The following is a 24,443-nucleotide window of genomic DNA, read 5'->3' as shown; positions in this document are numbered from 1 at the left end:
TAAACAAACACACATACCTGTCCTGTGTTCCAGACATTTTTGAGATGCTCAATATGCTGCAGGTGAACCATGACCCAGGCATTATTAATCAGTCACTGGTCGAAAATGTTGTGCCAGTATTAAAATGAAAAATGTTAAAATAGAGTAAATATAAAATAAGACATTAATCTCACCTAACCAGTCTTAAAATATCATTACTTTAAAACAAACCTTGTACTAACTAACTTAACAAATATTAAATTAACTAAAACTATAAAAGAATTATAAAGCTAACAAAATCTAATGCAACCCTCAATATGCTACTAAAATACATCAACACATTAACTGATGGTTCAAAAAAATTTGAAACGCGTCTTCAGTTCTATGGTGTAGAGGGATCCAGTCCTGACAATGAGCCAGGTGGCCTGGGGTTGGTTAGCACCTCCTGTATGGGAAGAGCCAAACATGGGTTAAAAAAGAATGATGAGGCTATGCATGCCCCCGCACCTATCAGAGGGAGAGCTAAAGGATGATATACTGGATAAGCCCAACCAACCTATCTAGGCCATGTGGAAGTCAGGCCAGGATTGGCTTCTAGGATCAGTACGTGAAGATCTGGGGGGCCATACCAGTTCTTGGGCTCAAGATGGAGCCAGACTCAGTAACCACTCCTCATAGGTTAAGCAATTTTCAGCAGTACAAAGGGCGTAGGTCCATAGTATGTTATTTATTTGTGCTGGCAGTGGTGGCTTTCCAGACTCACTCATCTCCCAAAGCACAACTGACATCTGTGGACTGGGACCTGATGACTTTGGCCTGGAGGGGAGAACCATGCCAAATGGAGTACTCCTACAATTCCTACTTTAACACATTCAGTGCGAAAAAACAATAAAGAAAAAAAGATTAAACATATATCAGAAATGAAGTAGAAAGCTACCCACGAGATACTTCTTTCAAAAACTCACATGAAAGCTATCTGTACCACATAAAGCCCTGTCCAACATATACTGCACACATTTGCCACCACCTATTCGTGACAGTGGTGTAAAATAATTAACATTAGCATGCAGGGTCATGTCTGAGTAATACATGACATTTTGTGTATTGTATGATTACAGATCAAAGTCCATGACATGTATACTCACTCCTTTAACTTACAGTACAATATATTTTACTTCTCATTCACAGACCCATTCATATCATGTGTGTGTGTGTGTGTGTGTGTGTGTGTGTGTGTGTGTGTGTGTGTGTGTAATGCATGGATGCCCATATATATGGGTAATAATGCACTGAAGGTGTGTATGCTACATATATTATTGCACAGCCAGCGAATGTAAGACATTTTACTCCATAAAAGGCATCTTGCAGAGTCCAGATTAAAAGACTTGTAGCAAAGTGCTTCACAAACATATATGCAGTTTTCCAAGTAACAATATCTCAAGAATATTCATAAGAATGTGGCAAATCCAAAACATGAAAGATACATATATTCAAGCAGTAATGCTCCCACCTCATCATGTTTAAGCATATTTAACTGATGATAGGTTTATTGCACCCTAAACCCATTTGACAATCCACAACCCCATTTTTTCCCCTTTTTCCACATATGGTTGGGGTGTCACTTCAACAATGACAATCATCTAGAGCCAAGGTTTAAACCACTGGGTGGCTAGCCCTGTCATGATTGTTCAGCCACACCACACACACACACACTCACACACACACACACTCACACACACACATGCACGCACGCACTGGGTGGCTAGCCCTCTCATGGTTGTTCAGTCACACCACACACACACACACACACACGCACTGGGTGGCTAGCCCTCTCATGGTTGTTCAGTCACACTACACACACACACACACACACACACACACACACACACACACACACACACACACACACACACACACACACACACACACACACACACACACACACACACACACACACACACACACACACATCTGTGGTGAATTTAGAGTGACCAATTCACCTACTGCATGTCTTTGTCATGTGGGATGAAACCAGAGCACCTAGAGAAAGCCCACTCAGAAGGTACCTGAGCCAAGAATAGAAACTGGGAAACCTCTTGCTTTAAGGTGACAATGCTATCCACTAAACCACTGTACCATCTACTGCGCTATAAAGATGACCAAAAAATCATTTGGTTGCAACTTCCAAGAACTGTAAACAAATATGCGCAACACCACAGCCATCATTTTTCTTACATTGGTTTAGCTGATGATACTTATTGCCTTTATTCAAATAACTTTGTATGGTGATTTTTGTGTTTTATTTCTATTTTAATAAGCATTTGTATGCATGTAATATGTTATTTTTGTGTACTGTGTCTTCAGATATAACACTTAGGGCAAACAGTGCCCATCAAAGTCTTTCTATTGCATTTTCATGTGTGTGTGTGTGTGTGTGTGTGTGTGTGTGTGTGTGTGTCTATGATGCGACTCCTAGGATAAAGTGGGTGTTTTCTGTTGTTTTGGGAACTGCTCTTTTTACTTTATTTTATTCACTTCCTGGACCTTCCTATACTACCTTTTATTTATTTATTTTTTTGGATGCCCTTTTCTATTTAGATCAGTTAGTATACCTAAATTTGAGTTTTTATTGGTTTTGTTACTGTAAAGTATGTCTAATTTTGGTCACCGGCCTTATCTCTGTTTTTTTTTTTATTTTTTTTTTTAATTGTTATTTCCATGCACATTAGCAATGTATTTGAGTTGGGGTGTCTATTCCTTGTTTTACTGTTTTTTTATTATTATTTTTATTTATTTATTTATTTTTGCTGTGTATGCTTTGCTGCTTTTTTGGAGGATTTGTGTGTTTTATATTTTTATTAATTAACTTATTTATTTTTGCTGGCACCTCGGCATTCATGAAAATCTACTGCCAATCATTAGCGGACAGGAGTTCCACTGTGGCGACCCCTAACCTGGAAAAGCCGAAAGACAACAACAACATTTTTGCTGTGTATGCTTTGCTGCTTTTTTTTTGGAGGATTTCTGTGTTTTATAGTTTCCCTGCCAAGCAGCTTTTCAAGATGGTGGTAATTTCCTCGATGTTAAAATCCATCAGGTAGTAAGGATTAATGACTGAATTTGAGGTATAGGCAGCTTGCACAAGCTTTCTCCCATGCATGGAACAGATTTTATACATAACTATATGATTTGTCAGTTTTCCTCCCCCAAAGGCGTGGGGAGAAAAGCTCCACAGAAATATAAGCAAAATATAAAAATTAGGTAGTACAATAGTATACATATAGTAAGATGCAGAATACACGTCATCTAGTTAGTCTATACAAAGAAGCATTCAGTACTGTTTTCTAGTAGATATAAGTTCAAAAAGAAAAACACAGAAGCACTTCAGTAAAGATCACCATGAGAATAATACAATTAATACTGTCTAAATATTAAATAATAGTTATAAACAAATGACATTTCCTTGATATATATATATATATATATATATATATATATATATATATATATATATATATATATATATATATATAAAATGGATCTTGTACTACTGAACGAAAGCTCAAACAACCGAAACCACATCAACCGAACACACTTTAGCAAAAGTGCTTTTCACCGAAAAAGCACTTTCACTAAAGTGTGTTAAAAAAATCTAAAAAATAAAATAAAAAAAAAAAAAAAAAAAAAAAAAACACATGTACAGGTAAGTCATTCTGTGTTTTTATCACTTTTTCGGCAATTCAAATCTTTGGCAATATGGTCTCGGCCATATCATGTTCAGAGATTTGAACTGTTGGCGAAGTGATAGTGATCCATATATATATATTATATATATGGGTCTACTTCTGTTTGTCAAAAACACACTTTTTCAACAAACAGAAGATCGAACCCAGTGCACTACATCGACAGTGCACTTTCACATAAGCAGATTTACCGAAAATAGTGTTTAGTTTGTTTTGAATTGGCTTTTGCAAAACTGCACTTTCGATGTAGTGCACTTTCGCTTAAATGGGTTTCTACGTTTCTTGTTCGAGATTGTGAAATTTCGATCAAGAAATATAGACCCATATATGTGTGTGTGTATATATATATATATATATATATATATATATATATATATATATATATTATATATATAAAATATATTTGTGTGTGTGTGTGTGTGTGTGTGTGTGTGTGTGTGTATGTGCCTATATACAATATAAACAAACACTCACACGTACATGTAAATGTATTATGTGTGCATACCATATGTCTGAAAGCTATTCCGCCCATTTGTTGTTGTTGACTGCATGGTTGCTCAGCTACAAAACTCTAACACATTGTTTTGTTTTTTCTTAAATGTCTTTGTTGCTCTTCTGTGCACTATAAATAAAATGGGATGAATGGTCAAACCAAGTGAAATAAATCCATTTTTTTTCTCTTAACATGAGGTACTTGGTCAAAATGACCTCAAACTTTTTTTTTAAACAAGAAACATCATATTGAATTATCACTTATGACATAGGCAATCATACATTTATATAAATGAAAACAAACCATATTAACATGTCTTCTGTTGAAAACATTATACATAATTAATAATCTTCTGTAATGCCATTCTTAGTCGAACATTGCATAGAAAATTCAATTTCTGCCTTCCCTTAAACCTCATTCCTCTTCCAAAACATTATTCTGCATGTATTGTTCCTATAATTCCCATTTTTTTTCTATATAATTTGCTCTTACCCTTTTCTAAAGATCCCACTTCCGGCTCTCTTATCCATGTTATTATATTCACTACTTCTAGTATGTTTGGTTTAGACTTTGATTTCCATTTTCTAGTAATTACTTTTCTGGCAACCACCAGACTTAAACTCAGCAAGCCCTTACTATGTCTAGGCAATTCTGAATTCCATATCACAGCTCAAACAATGATTTCCTTAGTTACACCAATTTGCTCATCCAATATTTCTGACAGTATAGTCTGCAGTGAATTTTTAAAGTCTTCCAACTCATTACACACCCAAAAATATATATTCCCAATCATCTCTTTTTTCCCCATAACACTTCCAAAATTAACAGACTACCTGAGGAAAATTCTGCTTGGGGTATAAAAATACCTATGGAAACACTTTCAAGTAAACATCCTAAATCCTAGACTTTGTTGTATATTTGGGAGCCATACGCATATTCTCCCATTGTTTCTTTGTGAATTGCTTATTTAAACTCTTTTCCAAATCCTTTCTAACCTCCCCTGATTGATTCCTATAATTATGCAATATTTTATATGCTCTATTAATTAGCCCTTCTTTAATAGCAGCTTCTGTTCTAGATTCTACTAAAAGGTCTACCAGCACTTGTCTTTCACTTAGAACTCCCTATTCCAGCTATTCTCCTTTTGGATCTGCATCCAAAATCCCAGCCTTGCCTTATTTATTGAGGTTCCTCCCTGTTTCATCATCATCCATTTCTACTTTGAATTATATACCTTTCTGCTTGTACTATGTATAGGAGCCTAACTGTGTAGTTTTGAAATACCCACTTCAAATCAGGTAATTCTAAACAAATTTGCTCTATTAGAAGGATTAACTTATCCCACTTGACTCTTGCCCTCTTCCCCTCCAAGATAAAATCCTTCAACCCTTTATTAATTGCTGTTCATAGCTTCCCTTCTGGTTGATAAAGATATGCCTGATTTGTGTATAAAAGTTAAGGGACAAAAACATTTTGACTCTTCGCATCTTGCTATCCATAGCCATACAGCAGAGTTTCCAATTTTTCAGTTTTTGTATTATCTTTGGTTTAGTCTCTCCCTATATATACTTAGCTGCCATAACAGAATCCTTTTTAATCCATATTCTTAAGTATTTAATTTTATCATGTCCCCATGAATATGCATATTGCTGAACCAATTTTGTGTGGGTACATAGATTACAGCTATTGCCTTTGTTTTATTTTCATTAATTTTGTTCCCCCAAAAAGTCTTGAAACTGTGTCAGAATGTTCCACAACACTGAAATGTACTTTTCTGGTTTTATCAGGTACAAATTGATAACATCAGCAAATAAATTCAACTTTTCTTGATTACCATATCAATTAGATCCCTGAATTTCTGAGTCCCTTATTTTCTTTGCCAGTGGTTCTAAACATGGTGCAAATAACAAAAAGGAAAAGAGGACACCCCTGCCTAGTTCCTCTTCTCAAATAGAACCTATCAGAGAGGACCCCACACACACACTTTAATTTTCTCCTCCAATCCCTCATATATCCTCCTAATCAACCTTATTACATTAATAGGAAATGCAAATACTTCCATTGCCTTACTCATAAAATGCCAGCTTACTCTGTTGATTGATTTTGCCTACCAACCACGGTAGTATTTTTTATATTCTGATTTCCTCTAGATCATTTTTCTATTATTGTTGTCACATGTTTATAAAATTTGGTATCACTGTTGCCTTTCTTTCATCCATGATAGACATAAGCACTTTATAATAATGGTTTAGAATCAGAATGGGCCTATATGAAGCTGGATATGATGGGTCTTTACCATCTTTAGGTATTACAGCCACCACAGCTTTCACCCAGGATGTTGTTGCTGCTCCTCCTTTTAAAATACTGTTAAACAAAACCTTCCAGATCTTCAGCACTTTCTTCCCTCTAAGCCTTCAAACTTCCACAGTTTGGAATACCATCTATTCCTGAAGACTTTCTTGTAGATTGGTTTATACATCATAATTTTTATCTCATCTCCTTCTATCCTATCTGTTAGTAATTGAGCCTTGTCTACCTTGGCATTTTAATTTCTTTCATTAACATTTCCATTTGTACTTTTTATTGATTTGCACATTTCACTGCTTTTCACACAGGTTTTCATAAAATTCCTAAATTATTTCTAAAAGCTCTACAGGATCTTTTGTTATTTTTCTTGTTATACTGTCCCTCAGCTTGGCAACAACTCGTTCTACTTTCTGTTCCCTGAGAAGTTGTACTAAAAGGTTTTGTGCTCTGGAGATATTATCAGAAAACAGTTACTTGACATTAATCATTCTAAACTCATGCATATTATCAAGCTAGTCCTTTATTTTCTCTTTTAGTACTCTGCACTTTCATTTTATCCCACTCCCTAGTTATATTTGCTTAAGAAATGTACATCTTCCCTAATAACTCCTGAATAATTTCCATACCCATTCTTTAAATTCCTCTCTGTTTAACAGTTGGGTGGGGAAGCACCAGTGTCTTATTTTTATTTCATTACCTTGCATTTTTATTTTACCTATTATTGGCACATGATCTAAAACAGTTATTGGATGTGTATCAAAACTTTCAATTAAATGCACATGTTTTTGTGAAATATAATTTCCCACCAGTGTACCCAGTTTTTGTACCTTGGGGAATAATAGGTAAATTCTCTCTTAGCGCCTACAACTAAACTGACATCTTGCATAGCAAATATTTTCATAAATTTTTGTAAAAGTCTACCCTGTTTTTTTACATTCTCCCTTCTAGGCCCCCCAGATACATCCTCACTGTTGCAAATCAAATTCCAGTACCCACCTAAAAGTAATACTCCTCCCAAAAATCTAATTATTCAGCCCAGAATTTTCTTAAGTTCCATTCTTAGGTGGAATATAAATTTATGCCAACATAATCCTCCTTCCTTGCCAGTAGCCCCTTACTACTACAAATGTACAATTATTATCTTTTTTTCTCTTCTATCACTATTGGAGCTCCTCTAACAATTAATATAAGCATTTTTTCCCTTTTCCTTTGTCTCAGATATTCTGCTGAATAACCATCCTGAAAACCTTTCTTTATCAAAGTCACATGGTTAGTTCTTTCCAAAGTGTTTCTTGCAACACAGCTATTTGCACTCTGCATTTTGTATATACTTGTTTGCTTTCAAAGATAATATGGAAAGTACCAAAACCAGTAGCATTCTTCTACGGAATAAAAATTAGGTTTACAGGAACTGAGACACATCATGATTTAATTCCAATCTGTAAAAACAACACTAGATATCAAGAAACAGTTAAGCATTTGCATCTCATACAGTACCCTTGTGAGGCTTCTTCAGAACTAAATATGTAAAGTGTTAACATTATGGTAAGAAGTTATTAATCCCACATAGGTCGGTAGTAGGCTATCGGCCCAAGGGCCTACGTAAGCCTAGCCAGCAAGTTTCCATAGCTTACGCCACCCAAGAAAGTTATTTTCCTGTGCCACTGACCAGCAGAGACACAGAAGTGATCCCCGGGGTGTATTTCCTATTTCCCATCCACTCATCAAGATTTTTCTTGAAGAGTGCTAATGAAGAACGTTGCTTGACATAGATGGGTAGCTTGTTCCAGAGTATAGGAAGTCTCTGGGACAGGAATCTATTCCTCCAGCGTGTCCTGTTTATTGTGGTGACAAGGTTTAGGTCCCTAGAGCATGTAGCTTGGAGGGATTGGGATTTCTTTAGGTGTAGCATGTCCAACAGCTCTGGGTTTGACATAGCTTTATATGTTAGGCAGAGATCACCTTGGAGTAGGCGATATGCTATGGAGTAAAGCTGGAGTTTTTTGAGGTGGTCAGTGTAGGGCATTTGTTTGAGGCCAGTAATCCTCTTTGTGAGGTACTTCTGTGGCCTTTACAGCTGCTGCAGATGTCTTCTGAAGTACATTCCAAAAGGGGCATTGTACTTTATAATGGGTCTAATGAGTGACAAGTAGAGGGGAACAATGACCTCTTTTTTCCTGGATGAGAACCCTTTTATGATGAGGTGTGCCATGTAGAAGGACTTCCTGACTACTGTGGTGATGTGACTATCAAAGGAGAGACTACTGTCCACCTTGGTCCCAAGGTCTCTTATCACGCATTCAGTGTTAAGTAGATTGCTGCCTATGTGGTAGTTCATGGGTACAGAGTTTTTACCAAAGGGGATGACACTGCACTTTTTGGCATTGAGCTTGAGGCCATGGCTCTGACACTAGGTATCTGTCTCAGTGAGGCCCCTCTGTAGGATGTCCACATCATTTGGGGATGTGACTATGGCTCCTAGTTTGCAGTCATCTGCGAACTTCATTAGCCAGAGGCCTTCTGTGTTAGCCTGTACTTCAGAGAAGTAGATACGAAACAGGAGAGGCCCCAGGATGGAACCCTGTGGTACTCCACTTGTCACTGCTTTGAGGTCAGATTTGGAGTCTGCAACTTTTACTTTTACATGTTATGTATAATTTTTTTTTTTATGTCTAGTTTTAGCGTTTGTGTTACTTGCATACACTAAACAGTTGCCTTTTTCCCTTCCTCTTTCTTTCTTGTCCATTTGAAACTCTGTCACACCTTACACGACTTTTTGTTTTAATAAAAACCATCAAACAAAGAAGCAAACATCTCCCAGACCACCCCCATGGCACATTAATTTAATACAAACACACAAAACAATGTACATCTTAAGTAATGACGTTTAATCCTTCTAATAGGAACAATTTCCCAGAATGAGAGCTATACTCAGAGGGTTTCATTGACCTATGATGAAGATTATCCATGCTAAGATGCATGGTACAGTCTGTGTTCTACATACACTATGTGCTGTCTGTTTTTGTCTTATCTTTACTCCTTTCCTAGATGTAGAAAATGGCTTGAATGCCATCAGAAAACATTATCTTTTAGCCACTGAAAAAGTGTGCTCTGCTTTTATTGCCCTTATCAGCTTGTTTCCATGTCGAAACATGAGAACCAGATACACAGCTGCCTTTAGCTACACACTTCTCATGTTGCACTGTGAACATTTATTTGATAAAGGAAACCTTTTCAGTACATTCAATATTCTTTTATTTACTTGTTTCTCCTTAAAACTTCTTGTTAGATTAAACCAAGGGCCTTAATCCAGTCATTCCCCTTGTAAAAGTAAAAAAAGCAATATAATGTTTGCAACTAAAATTATGTCAATATGGTTTAAAACGTTTTCATTTATATAAATATATGATTGCCTATGCCATATGTGATAATTTAATAAAGATGTTTCTTGTTTAAAAACAAATGATTTTACCTATATCATCCTCTTTTGTTCATGCCTTCTTCTCTTTTTACACTGCAGTGCCTACATTTCTTAAAACTGAACAAGAAAGAAAGAAAAAGTGAAAAAAGCATACCTGTTTACTGTACTGCCATTACATGCAGAAATAACTGAAAAAGATTTAGGATATAACATGCAGTATATGCCATGTTTTATAAAAATATTGTTAAGAACAAAAAATGTTTCACCTATAGTTACCTTTTTCTTTCCTCTTCCCAACATTAAAGACATGAAGTAAGGCATAGGGTTTGGAGTCCCCTGCAAGTTTAACAAAGTCAAAAAAGTGCAATATTTCCATGTTTTCTTGTTCCACCATATTTCATAAATGTGATTGATTCCTTGTATTCCCATGTTTATTAACTAATTTCCTAGTTGCAGTTTCTTTTTACTGTTGATCTCTGTCTCCTAACTCCAATCTTTGGTTCATTTCCAGTGTACCCCTAATTCCTCTAGTCAGCTCCTGTGCTGTTTTCTGTCTCTCAATCATTTTATTTGGAACACTGGAAATGGTTTCACTTGCAAAGTCTCTCTATGAGCTTTATTATCAGAAGAATAAGAAGCAAAATCAACATCTGTCTGATAGCACACTTTTTGTTTGACAAACTTTTGTACTTCCTCCTTAGCATGTTCTGCATCAAAAAGTTACTTTGACCCTCCAGGAAAAACAGTCTGAAGGCAGCTGGGTGCAGCAGCTTGAATATCATACCTGCTTCTCAACATTCCCTGATTGCTGTAATAAATTTACTCCTCTTCTGCCTGATGTACAGTGAGTAATCATTTTCCACAAACACTCTGTTGGCTCCAACTTTTGCTACTTTGTCCTTCTCTCACAGTTTTGTCAAAATCAGCTCTTTCTGCTGGCAAGATTGCATCTTTACTATTAGAGGTCTTGGCTGCTTTCTCATGGCCAGGTTTGGAGAATACACATGATGTTCCCTTTCAATCAACAGCTCCTGCTGTTGAATACCAGTCTAGTTGTTACTTCTGCATTCATAAAATTAATAAAGTCTATTCCTTCCAGTTTCTCTGATACAGCAAGTTTTCCCTAGATGCTGTGTCTTCTAATTCTACCATTTTATGAAACATTTCTTCTTGAGCAGTCTCATATTCAGCCAGCCTTTTCTTTATTTTGAACTGATTTTTGCAGTTGTATCATCATATCTGAATATCCATTTAAAGCTTCTTCCATTTTTACAGCCTTTTGCTATTTGGATTAATATACCTCTTTAGTGTTTCATTTATTTTTATCAGCTCTGAGTACATTTAACTTATTTTTTTCCTTTAGATTACTGGAAGATATGTCTTACACCAGAACTGGATCTTTTATCCTTTAGATTTCTGGAATTCATGTCTTACACCAGAGCTGCAGCTTCAATGTTGCTGAACAGCTGCAGGATTCCTCCCAGCTAGTGATTTCTCCTTACATTTTTTTGTTTGATTTTCTTTCAGGTTCTCTACATTTCTTCTTTGCTGGCATCTAGGCACTCCACTTTCTAGCCAGTAACTGAATTTTTCTTCAGAAAAAGAAATTCACTGTCTCTCTTTTGTGAGTTTCCATTTTCACACTAGGAGAACTGAAATTAAGCTGTTACTCAGTGTGCAGCCATCTGAGAAGTTCAAAGTAGTTTCTGGAACTTTAATCTTGAAGATAGCTCATATCAGTATTCCCACAATACAAGAATAAAGTAATTTATCACAGTTGTCTGCCATTTAGTTTATATCTAGTAAATAGACAGATAGATAGATAGATAGATAGATAGATAGATAGATAGATAGATAGATAGAGAGACAGTATATCTACATCTGTATGTAGAAGATCTATATGTTAGAATCCAAAACAAGTCCAGAAATGAAACTTAAGGCCTTATACAGATGCTTACAAAACAATATTTCTGCATTTCCTCTTGTAATATTTGCAGCTGATGAACTTGAACAAACTTTCATGGGATGTCCTGACATTACACCTTTCTGGAGTAAATATGAACTCATGGAGCACACCTGTAATAACAACCATGCCCAATGTTAGTTTATATATCACCCACAATGTCACAAGAGGTTGTAAGCAGTCATAGGAATGTCAAATAACCTACAAAGTTGAAGGCCACAGGATATGTAGTTGTGATACTCTGCCTGCCCTGAGTATTCATTGTAGTTGCATCCTTCATAGCATAAAAATAGCTGAAGTTGATTCTCATTTTTATAGCTACATTTTGCCTCTACAGTTGCTTACCCTTACATTTGTATTTTGCTTGCATACTAACCCTTATCATAGTGCCACCCAGTAATGTGGATCATAAGTAAAGGTTGTTGGACTGAAAAGACTGAAGAAAATATGTCTTTGTTTCAAACCATCTTACTGACACACCCTGTTAGTGACTTTCACTTACTAAGTACTGTATTGTAATATTCCAACTTGACCCAGATTAATAATGTATTCAAAGATCAAGGTGCCCATCACTGTTGTGGGACATGCCCCAGACTCACTTCAGTTTTCCCAGCTTACCCAAATGGAGTCATAATGTCCAGGTGGTGGCAAAGCTATATCATGGTGCATAGCATTACTTTTCAACACTGCCACTAGGTGCAGCCTTGGAAGAGTGTTTGTTTCCCTTGTCAGTATGGCATGATTTTTAAAATAGCACCTAAACATGCCAGGTAGTGGGCCTGTAATCCCCAGAATGTTGCAGTGCCATATGCTAGTGTTGTATACTTACACATATTCTCACATCCTGGTGCTGTAATATTTACCTTCTATATCCTTACCTTTCTCCTTTCCATATTGCTATTGTTCATGGTATTCTAGTGCACTACTGACCCAGTGCAGGATGGCATCTACTGGCCTTTGTTGGGTTCTCTGGCTTCAGCTCACTTCAGACATATTTTTTTATTTATTTAACATTTGTTGACCGGGAAAGTCCGACTAGGTTCCACAGATCCTGTTTTCAGCGGAGGCCCGGGGAGAAACGCTCCAGAAGCATGTCTTTAGAATCTTTGGAATATATCATATACTAATATGAGAATAATTAACACAAAATGCTACAGAATCCCATTAAATGACTTTCTGTTACTAGGCTGTTTGAAGGATAGAGCTCACAATTTATATTTACCACTGTATTGGAGTTTCCCCACCTTCCTTCTCTGTATTCTGTTGGAAACATTCCAATGTATGGTGATCACTGCAGCATAGATCCCATGGCAGAGAACCTCTGCAATGTTGCACTAGTCTCGTATATCTATTATTCCCTTTATATTTCAAATTTTTGACAATGTATGAAGTATATAAACATCTCTGGGCAAATAAACTTTCCAAAAATATCTTCTTTTCATGAACTGCAATACTAGTCTTTTAAATATTTTGTGCTGTAAATTATTATGCATGCATAAGGCAATAAAAAAAGATTATTCCTGTTTCAGTCTAATAGTTAGTGAAGACATTTAAGCTATGAGCTGTCAACAAGCTGTTACTTGTAGTCCAGGGTTTGATTTTTTTTGTCTCTGTTTGTGTTCTGTGTGATTCTGAGCAAGTTACTTAACCAGACAGTACTCTAGGGCAATTAGGAAATTGTGCAAGGTTTCTCTACACTTGATCCTAGCCTAAAGGCTTGCTCAATGGTCTCCTGCACTTTTATGTCCAGTAGCTACCTATGAACTTATAGGTTCATAGGTTCATAGGTTGGTACTAGGCTATCAGCCCTAGGGCCTATACAAGCCTAGCCATAACAATTCCCTGGCTATTTCTTCCCACATTATTTACTTTCCTGGACCCCTGTCTAGCAGGGCGACTACATATATACTGCACTGGGAATGAAGATGCAGAATTATAATCAGTCTGTCACCAGCATTATTAGTTTTATGTGGATGGTCATTAAATATTTTGTAAAGTAAATCATATGTGTAATTATAATATCATGCGAACTAGCTATAACACAACATGTACCAACCTTAAAGCAAAAGCTAACAAAACATATTTAATTTCTGTAATTCATATATTCCTGCTGTTTGCCTAAATGCTGGAGATGAAATTTCTGCTAGATTTGCTGCAATAGGTCTAGCACAAAGCTCAAAATTCTGAATGCTGCTAGGCAGTGTGTATTCAGTGATTCAATAATTCAATTAAATGTGTTTCAAGGCCACAGCCTGTATAGGCCAATTAAGGGCTTATTTTAATATATGACTCTGCATAAATCCAATTATTATATCATAAATCAAGTGAAAACTTGAAAGTTGATAAATTACTAGCACATCTAATATCTATTGTTAAATTGTTCCATAATCTGCTAGCCATAAAGTGAAAAAAGAAGACTTCAATTTTGAGCTGACATTTAGTAATTGAACTAATACTTTATTATTCCTGGTGTTTAGTTCATGGTCGGTCAAATCAATAACCAGCATAGCTGACACCACATTTTTAATACATTTATATACCAATATTATACAATGACTGTCCAGTAATATTCAAAAATGAGCACGCTGATTGGTCAGCCCAACCAGTGTGCCCGTTGTAAATCTGAGAGTATACCAACGGAAAAAGGTCCGATCACCCGGACTTTTTTCCATTAGTATAGCTCATACATTTTTTACTTTTCTTTCTTTTTTTTAATCAAATTACAAAATGAAAGACCTAAAGTGAATGAGGGAGATGGCACAGAGAAAAATAAGAGGATTATCAAGTACGTTCTGTAAAACTAAAGAAACGTACCTGACTATCTTTTTATTTTGTCTGTCCCGGCTCTCCCAAACATTAAAAGTCTCCCAGTTTCTTTTTTTCTTTTGAATTAAAAAAAAAAGGCAACGTAGATCTTCCTTCATACATTGCTTCCTTTGTAGAGCACTGATGTACTCTGTAAGCGTGGGAACACAAGTCCCATATGCATGCGCAGTACATCAGAAAAAGCCCCAGGACACTGGAAAAATGCAGAAGGCCACTGTGAAGGCATTATACAAAGACATTATTTAAGAAAAGTCAGTATTATTTTTCTTAAATAATGTCATTATATAATAGCAATAAAGCTCCATGATGTGGTATACTGAAGATTTGCCCTCGTGATTAAACCACACCAACCTGGGTAAATCTTCAACATACCACACAGACCTTGTCGGCTATTGCTATATTAAATCCATTCTTAACAATCTGTAAGCTATTGAAAACAATGGTAAATTTCCAAGTCATTTAGCATAAGGTAAAAATTCATATCTGTTTATGTGCCAAGTAACTGTTTCTTGGGGTCTATATTAGAACGTCAACAGGGCAGAACAGTGAACACCATTACATCAACATAGCATAACTAAAACGACTAAATCTCGAATAGCCAGAACAGCAATTTTTCCCCAGGGGAAAAAAAACGCTGGGCCATTGTCGGGACTTTGCTGTTTTCTCCACTGTAGTGCGATCTTGGAGTTAGTATATTTAAGTGGGGGGGTGGGGGCAAAAGCTCCCCACATCAAGGGGTGTGGTGGGTGAAGCCCCCCACTTTATTTTGTCTGTTGTTTTTTTTTTTTTTTTTGGCCCAGCGATTTTTTCCATGGGAAAAAATATCACTGTTCTGGCCATTCGAGATTTAGTCATTTCGGTTAAGTTGTGTTGACGTAAGGGTTTTCGCTCTTCTGCCCTTTAGATGTTCTAATATAGACCTGTTTCTTGGGATCTCTCTAATTTGACCAAGTGTGATATCTCCAACATACAAAAATAATGACAATCTTCTATTATTGAAGAATACAGGCTGAAAATAGCTTAACCATTGTGATTCTGTCCCTAGATGTCATAAATATGTTCTTTATTAAACCATAACATTTCCTAACAACATTATTCACATGGACATCAAATGAAAGAGATGAGTCAACAATTACACCTGGGTCCTTAACCTGGTTAACTGGAGCGGAGTTAGAGTTGTCCAGTGAATAAGGATAACAGTGGTTAGAAAAAATCAAAATGAATAACTGAACATTTATTGTTATTAAATGTCATACCTCTTGATTGAATACACGTGCTTAATTTATCCAAGTAATTTTGCAAACACCGTTGGTCTTCTAGATTTTTTATTATACCCTCCAGCCTTTAGGTCATCAACAAATTTACTGAAAATTAGACCTAATGAGGGGTAATCATTTATCAATAGCCCAAATAACAAGAGTCCAAAAACCAAACCCTGGGGTACACCACATTTAATAGAAACATATTCAGAGAATTTATTCTTTAATTTTTACTCTACTTTTTGCCCTACTAACCAGTTTCTAAACCTTCACATTTGACTTAATCAGAATGTCAGTGAAGACAAAATGTGGAACAGAATAAAAAGCCTTAACCAGATCCAAGTAAATCACATCTACAGCTAAGCCCTTATTCAGTGTGTTTACTGCATATTCATAAAGATTAACCAAATTAGATAGACCAGATATCCCTGATATAAAACCATGTTGACAAATATGACTAGAAAAACTCAGCATATGCTTCCCTAAAATATATGTGAAACTAATTGGTCTATGGTTGCCAACAGTATAATCAGGGTAAGTTTTATGTATAGGAATAATAATAGCCTCCTTCCAAATTTCAAGAATATATCCTTCATCTGTTTGTTTGTTTTTTTTGATAAATAAACTAACCAAGGGTACAAACATAGATTATGCCCCTCAGAAAATAGCCATTCAAGCCATCAAGCCCAGCCACATAATTCTTTTTAATATCGACTAGACCTTGTTTTATACGTTCTTCCAGTACAGGTGGACAGCTACCTACTAAATTTGGTAAGGAACAAGAATCAGCACTGATTGCTGAAAATCTACCAAACAGCAATCAACAGACAAGTTAGCCAAAGACTCAGTGCCAGTTTTATGAACAGAACTATCACTTAACAGCAAACTTGAGGAATTGCTCAGTATAACCACTCAGATGTTTAAACAGATCCTTTTTCTTGCTTAATATATTAGAGGCCATTCTCATTTCATAAGCAGTCCTATGCTCCTTGAGTAATCTAGAAAACTGTTTCTTATTTTTGTTTATAAACAGACTTATTAAGCCATAGTTGGATGAACCCTATCCATTGATCCATCCATCCATCCACAGACCCTTTTCCCACAAGGGGTCAAGGTGTCACTTCAATAGTGACAATCATGTAGATCCAAGGTTTACACCAATGGGTGCCTAGCCCTGCTTGCCATGCCAGTCTCTTGGATAGTCTCTTAATGGCCTTCTAGACTGATATGATGTAACCATTTAAACAATGTTACATTTTGAACCACATTTTAAGTATTCAACTAATTAAGACTACACCAAAGCATTTAAGGCAGGTTAAATAGCCTTAAATATATGTAGCAACATATTTATTTTATTCATTCTATATCTTCACATTGACAACTTAAGGCAAAGTTATCTAAGGAAATTTTGTTACACATTACTTGAAATAGTGCCTAAATATTTATTTATTTATTTATTTATTTATTTATTTAACATTTGTTTACCAGGAAAGTCCGACTTGGAACAAAGCCAATTTTCAGCGAAGGCCTAGAGAGAATTGCTCTAGATGCATGTCTTTGTAACATGGGAGGAAACCAAAGTACCAGGAGAAAACCCACACGAATACAGGGAGGACATGCAGCCACCACACAGAAGGCACTCCATCCAAGAATCGAACCAGAGAACCTTTTGCTGTGAGGCGACAATGCTACCATTGCACCACTATGCCAAAATTACTCTTGCGTTGGCCGGAAATTGAACCCAGGTCAACTGCTTGGAAGGCAGCTATGCTAACCACTATACCACCTTTTCTTCTCTTTTTATTTGTAGCTGTTTCAACATACATCCTAGTTGAAGATATATCTGCTGGGACAATCTTATCAATCAAACTATCAATATGACTGTAGAGAGAATCTCAATTTTCATCTATAGCATTTAATTTGATTACAGATTCCCAATCCCACTGAAAAAAATTCAGCTTTGATTGCTGCAATACCGGATCTATAAAATTTCTTAGTCAATTCCTCTTCCTTTGATTTTGGTAAATTAAAGTCTGCAACTACAAAAAAAAAAAAACATGAATGATCTGAATTCCCAAACTCTGGAGAATTGTTTGCATTTTTTAATTTATTCCAAACTATATCCAGTACCTTACATCCCTTGGCATTTTCTGTGGCAATCTCTGAATATCCAGATAATATAGTCTCACTTAAAATCTTATTTTCCAATTTACTTGATGATAAGAGAACTAAACAATTTATACCAGGAGCTTTTAAATCACCACCAATAATATCACAATTCTCCTTACAGCAAGTAATTATAAATCATTAATTTTGGTAAACAATAAAAGAGAGCCGCATTCTTAATATACCACCATTAATTTCACTGTCATAAATTCAGATGATTCATCACTTAAGGGCACTGCAAAAGAAAACTTGGACAAGATATAAATACATATTCTCCATTAGTAAACCTATAGTTATGATGCCCCAAAAAAGTAGGGATAGACAGTGGAATGTTTATGCTACTAAACCAAGGTCCTGTTATAAATAATATGTCAAGAGTCTCACATTTTGTATGTAAGCTTCCAGATCAGCTAACATATTATTAATACTATAGGCAGTTGTCAGCTGCTTTCAGTTACATATTTAAACTTGGAAAGAGACCAGAGCTGTGTCTCTTGTGAGTCACAGTAATTAAAACAGGTCAGTTAAGTTTAATTACCTGTAAACTGAGGGAGGAGCTAAGAACTAAATCTTGCATTTAAGGAGTAAAATAAAAATTTCAAGGCTTTGCCAAAAAAAGCTGTCTCAGACTCTGCCATAAAGTGCTGTGAGGGAAAGGATAGCTTGTTTTTGCTTTCTTGCAATATGTATTGCTTCATTACCTTCTATTTTGTATATAGTGGTGTATTTTCTTTACTGTCTGTTTTTCTTGTATTCAGCTTTCAATTGCATATTTAAAGTAGGAAAGACAGCACAGCTGTTTCTTTTGTGAGTCACACAGAGTTTAGAACATGTCAATTAAGGTTAATTACTTGTGAACTGAGGGTTGAGCTAGGAACTAAACTTTCTATTTAAGGTGTAAATAAACTATTTCAAGGCTTTACAAAAATCTCAAACAGAATCTGACATTGATTGCTGTGAGTTAAAGGTTAGTTTATTTTTGCTTACTTTGTATTGCTTCATTTCCTTCTTCTATTTTGCCAACCACTGGTTTTGCGCTTGTACTAACCCAGGCTGAAAAAATACTTATTCACCTCTAACAATTCCACACTAGTCCTCTCGCTTCATCTCTGTCTCTATCCTACTTCATCTAGTTCCTCCTTTTTCTTTTTCCTCTCTCTTCAATTCTATCTCTATCCTGCTTCATCTAGTTTCCACCATCTTTATTTTTTTGTTTTCTGTTTTTGTACATATGCTACATGTCATAACACTTCCAGCGTACCCCCTTAACATCTAGTATGCTTACTAGCATATATCTATCATGAGAATTTTATGTTAAATCTAACACTAAGTCTAATACTTCCACACTAGGCCTCTCTCCCCTATACTTCATCTGTCCTACTTCACCCAATCCCCCCTCTTCTTTATCTCTTAGCTCTATAGATATTTTTTTCTCTGATCCCCCTCCACTTTACTAACTTTCTCTTCTTTCCTTAACAAGTTGCATATTACTCAGCTTATCAATTAATTTGTTATAGGTATTATGTTACTTGCTACTCTTTTTTCTGCTCCGAGCCATTTATGTATCATGTATGTATTTATTAATTATCTCTAGTATGTATTAATTAATCATCTTACATATGCTTGTATTGGTAAATAATGTAACCTTTTTCACTCTTCTGAGATAATCCTCCATTTGAAAAAATGCTTTCTTGTTAAAAACCTCATGTATAAATTATTTGTATGGAGCCCCCCCCCCCCCGGCCTCTGCTGAAAATGGGTCATTAGCCCAGTCAGACATTCCCAGTAAACAAATGTAAAATAAAATAAAATAAATAAATATTGTGGTGCATTTTTGCACTGTGTTTTACTTATAGTCTGCTTTTAATTGCATATTTAAACTAGGAAACAGACCACAGCTGTGTCTTTTGTGAGTCACACAGAAATTAAATATCCCCCACCCTTCCCCCATGGTGTTGTTGTGTTTTAAACTTTACTATCTCTAGTTGCCTGCCTCATATGTTAATTTAACCACATATTTCCTTCCCTCTCCTCTTTCATTGGCTATTGTAAGTAAGCACAAAATCATCACTTTGTGAAGTCACTTCCCTTCAGCTATTTAATTTTATTGGCCATCTCACTGAATTCCATAGACCTAGAATACTAGGTGCCCACCACCTTCCAATCTAGCTTGCTCTTTGAAAATTATTGGTTCTCCCCTTAGATTGCTAAAGCTTGAGTTACCTCCTCTCTCATGCCTAACTGCTTAGTGCACACTGCAACTCTTATCATATTAACCCATTTCCCATCTTACCTTTAAAATCTACAACATCTAGTCCAAAACCACCAATTATTGCAGAGCCCACATTCTGCCTCTCAATAGTCATCTTTGGTTTAGTGCTTGTGTTTCACTCCTGGTGAAAGAAGGAGTATAGGGACATTATTTCCTGGATGGAGACTGCTGATCACCAGAAAGGCTGATAACAACTTCATGTGTGCCAGCTTGGAATTTGTGCTTATATTTTGCTCCTGGTAAGAAAAGGAACAGATGGCATTGATTCCAAACTGTCTATGACTGGGCAGAGAGTGACTGTGTGGGACCTTCCTGGTTGGTCTGGTTGCTTATTCAAGGCATCTACCAGGAAAAGGCTACAACAAGCCTACAAGCCCCTGCATAATCTGGGACAAGACTATGGATCACCAAACAGGCTGTGGCCTGCTTCTAATCTTGAGATTGTTGCTAATATTTTGCTTCTGGTGAGATAAGAAGTAAGGGGGCATTGTATCTCAGCAGTGTGAATCTGTAGTGAGAGAAGAAGCAAAGGGGCATTGTATCCCAGCAGTGTGAAGCTGTGATGAAGCCAGCACTGGGCATACCCAGGCAGTAGCCAATCAGGCGAATCCCTTGTTTTCATCATTCTTTACAAAGCAAAGTCTTCCGTTTCAGTAAGTACTGTTTGATTAGCTACTGTCTAACCTGACTTCAGAATATCTCCCTAAACACTTTGTCAATAAAATATCAGGGTTTACCTATTAGTTTCCTCATCGAGTGGTTGGCAGTACCTTTTATCGACACAGACACCTTGAGTTACCAGTTTTTCCTGAAAAAGCACCGTTGAAATTTCACCAATACCTAGTTGCACACAAGGTAACTAGTTTGCAGTGACAAGCACTGCCTTCAGAATTGCAAACCAGATACTTCTGACATTACTTTATATTCTGCAACCGTCTAATGAATAAAAAAGGGCCTGTTGCCATGGATATGAACTTTCCCACAATCTCCATTACCAGCTTGGTAGATATGGGCATCCTGAGGCAATGTAGAAATTGCCTCATGTTTACAACAAGCAAATTCTCAAGCAAACGGATATGGTATGTGAGAGATGTATTTACACAATGTAACCGGAAGCAAAGCTCTCACATAAAATCACTCCTTATGTCAAGTAGATTGTCAGCAGTGCTGCACACATCACACACAGTTCAAAGCAGACATATAGACCTCCATATGCTGAGGCACTTAGATGTAATCTTCCCAAACCTCAAGACCTCCTAAATGAAGTACACATAGCAAATACACTCAGCATCCCCGGATGCACTTTTTCAAAACAATACCTACATCACCGCATACAACTATATCTCATGGAGCCTTTACTTCTAAGCTGACAAGTCAAGGAAATCACAAAATCCAACATTCTCATCACTGGAGACTCCATTGTGAGACACACCTGATGTCCAACATTCTCATCACTGGAGACTCCATTGTGAGACGTATTTTCATTCAAAAAAATGTGTATAAGAAAAAGTTATTGTATAAGGAAGCTATTTTTATTCTCAAGTTTGGCACTTTATTTCCTGAGGTCTTAACACAGATTGTAATTGGAGGCTACTGATTTAATTATGAGCATATTTTTATTGGTTAATTGTTTTATTGTTTTGTTGATGGGTGTATTTAAACGGTGTCTGAAAATAGGTTTTTTAGTATTCCTTGAAGGCTGTATTTGTAGCCGAGGCACTAGAGACAATAAAGTTATTTTGTTTTTTTGAGTGGTTCCTAGCTGTTGCTTCTGAGTTTACTCTCTCACACACACACACACACACACACACACACACACACACACACACACATAGAGATTGGGGTGGAGTGCTTGCTCTAATATTGAAGGACTGCAAACAACATTAATAATTTTGTATAATGCAATTGTGTTACTGCTTTGGAGGGATTTTTTTTTTTGAAGGAGTAAATGTTTTGTGCCAATTAATCACATGTCAAGCAAACAGGATGCAGTAGAAGCATAGTAAATCTATTCAAGCAAACTAGTCATAAATAAATGCATTATATCAGGCACAGTGTGTTTGCAGTACTGCAGTTTGGGTAGAAGATAATCAGTTTCTTATTTGATGTCTGACATTTTCTCCAATACAGAGTGAAGCCAGTAAGTAGTAATGATGTGGCCGCAGATGCCTTAGACTTTGATCGTATAAAGCAGGTAATGTCACCTCTTTGTATATAAAGATACTTTTGTTAAATTGTTGTTAGAGATGTTTATACATTGGACTAAGTAATAGCTTAGGTTCATTATCAAAAGACGGCAGTTTTATATAAAGCATTAGTAGCAATAAAAATATCTTTATCTGTAAATTTCTAAAGAAATTTGCAACTGTTTATCATTTCTGAGTAAATGAACAGTTGATAAATTATTCACGTCTTTCCTTATTTTCCAAGGAAATACTGGAAGAAGTCATAAGAGAACTGCACAAGGTGAAGGAAGAGATAATTGATGGTAAGAAGATGGAATACAATATGCACTTAACAGGGAATCTGTTCCATTTTTGTAAACTTTAAGTAACAGGATGAATAATTCCATGGAAAGTACCCATAATGTGACTTTATCAAAGTCATAAGACAACAAGGTAAAAATATAATAATTCTGCTGTACTAATTTTACAAAAAACAACTTACTGCACAGAGATGGCACCTTGTAACCATGAGGTATGTTTTCCTATTTGTGTCCATTTCTTTAATTAAATTACATAAATGATGGTTGAATTAATGTCTGGACTATGAGAACGGTACTTCCATTTACACATCTGATAGATTCTGTTCTGGTTTACAGTCCAAGTAGTGTAACATTTTATTAATTGTGGTTGACTAATTACTGATCGTACTAGCTTAATCTACTTCCCCTCCCTGTTTGGGTTATGGCACACATCCCTTCACATCTTCATTTTCAATCTTCAGTTTGTTTTTCACACTCTTAACAGTCACCTGCCTTCCCTCATAATGAGCACATCACTCTACTGCAAAATACTTCTTTAATCTCCTATTCTCTTTTCCTCTGTGATAATACAACCATGGGGAGCGGGAAGCTTCGCTGTCCTACAAAGATCTATAATGTCAATGAAATTATGTCCAATTATGTGACTAAACAAAGTCAACAAATTCCATTGAGACTAAAGTCCACTCTGTGCAAGCTACATAAATCCCACAGAGGCTTAAGTCAGCTGTGTGCAGTCCATGACATTCAGTGGACTCATATCTGTTTGGCAGATTTAACTTTCCTGTCTTCAAGTAATTCTGCCATTTGTCTAGATTTTTTTTTTTAATTTCTTTGAATATTATGTACATATTGCTGAAATAAATTATTTACTTTAATTTTAGTATATGCATGTTGACATCTTTTGTTCTGCATTTCTGTCATGCTGTTTTTATTTCATCTTGTTCATAATTCCTTCCAGTTTGCAAGCCACCAGAATACATTAATGAATAAAAACATGCATAGTTATTCCTAGGAACTACCAATCCATCAGTCTGACGAGACTGATCTGCAAGGCCATGGAACGTATTATCATGGAACGTATAAACAAAGGCATTGGCAACCTTCAGACACTGGACCCCACCCAGTTTGGGTTCGTGAAGGGCCAACCTTGTCTCCTGAACCTGATTGACTTCTTTGAATCAGTCTCCAGAGCTGTGGACGAGTGGAAGGGGATCCACACAGCCTATCTGGACCTCGCCAAGGCCTTCAACACCATCCCCCACTCTGGAATCATAGATAAACTTACTAAGCTGGGCATTAATCCCTATACCACTCAATGGGTTGCCAAATGGCTTACTGACAGAACCCACACTTTAAAAGTAGCCAACTCCAAATCCAGCTCCAGACAAGTGACAAGTGGAGTACCTCAGAGTTCGGTCCTGGGACCGCTCTTGTTTGGAATCTACTTCTCTGAAGTACAGGCCAACACTAAGGGACTCTGGCTAACAAAGTTCGCACATGACTGCAAACCGGGAGCCATTATTGAATCC

At 36.3% G+C, this 24,443-nt stretch overlaps 1 protein-coding gene across 10 annotated transcripts in view; it reads left to right on the top strand.

The window, feature by feature from the left end:
* EVL (Enah/Vasp-like) overlaps window positions 1–24,443 on the top strand; it is a 1,573,360-nt gene that overhangs the window by 1,522,985 nt on the left and 25,932 nt on the right. For all 10 annotated transcript variants that reach the window (XM_044075040.1, XM_044075035.1, XM_044075032.1 and 7 more), the window contains 2 exons: window positions 22,560–22,623; window positions 22,860–22,917. In XM_044075040.1, the coding sequence (XP_043930975.1) occupies window positions 22,560–22,623; window positions 22,860–22,917 (122 nt within the window). The remainder of the gene's footprint in view (window positions 1–22,559; window positions 22,624–22,859; window positions 22,918–24,443) is intronic.

Source organism: Protopterus annectens, chromosome 6.part0, assembly GCF_019279795.1.
Source record: "Protopterus annectens isolate FY-2018-M chromosome 6.part0, PAN1.0, whole genome shotgun sequence".
Taxonomy (NCBI): Eukaryota; Metazoa; Chordata; order Ceratodontiformes; family Protopteridae; genus Protopterus; species Protopterus annectens.
The sequence above is the reverse complement of the archived record's forward strand: the minus strand, read 5'-3'. Positions and strand labels throughout refer to the sequence as shown.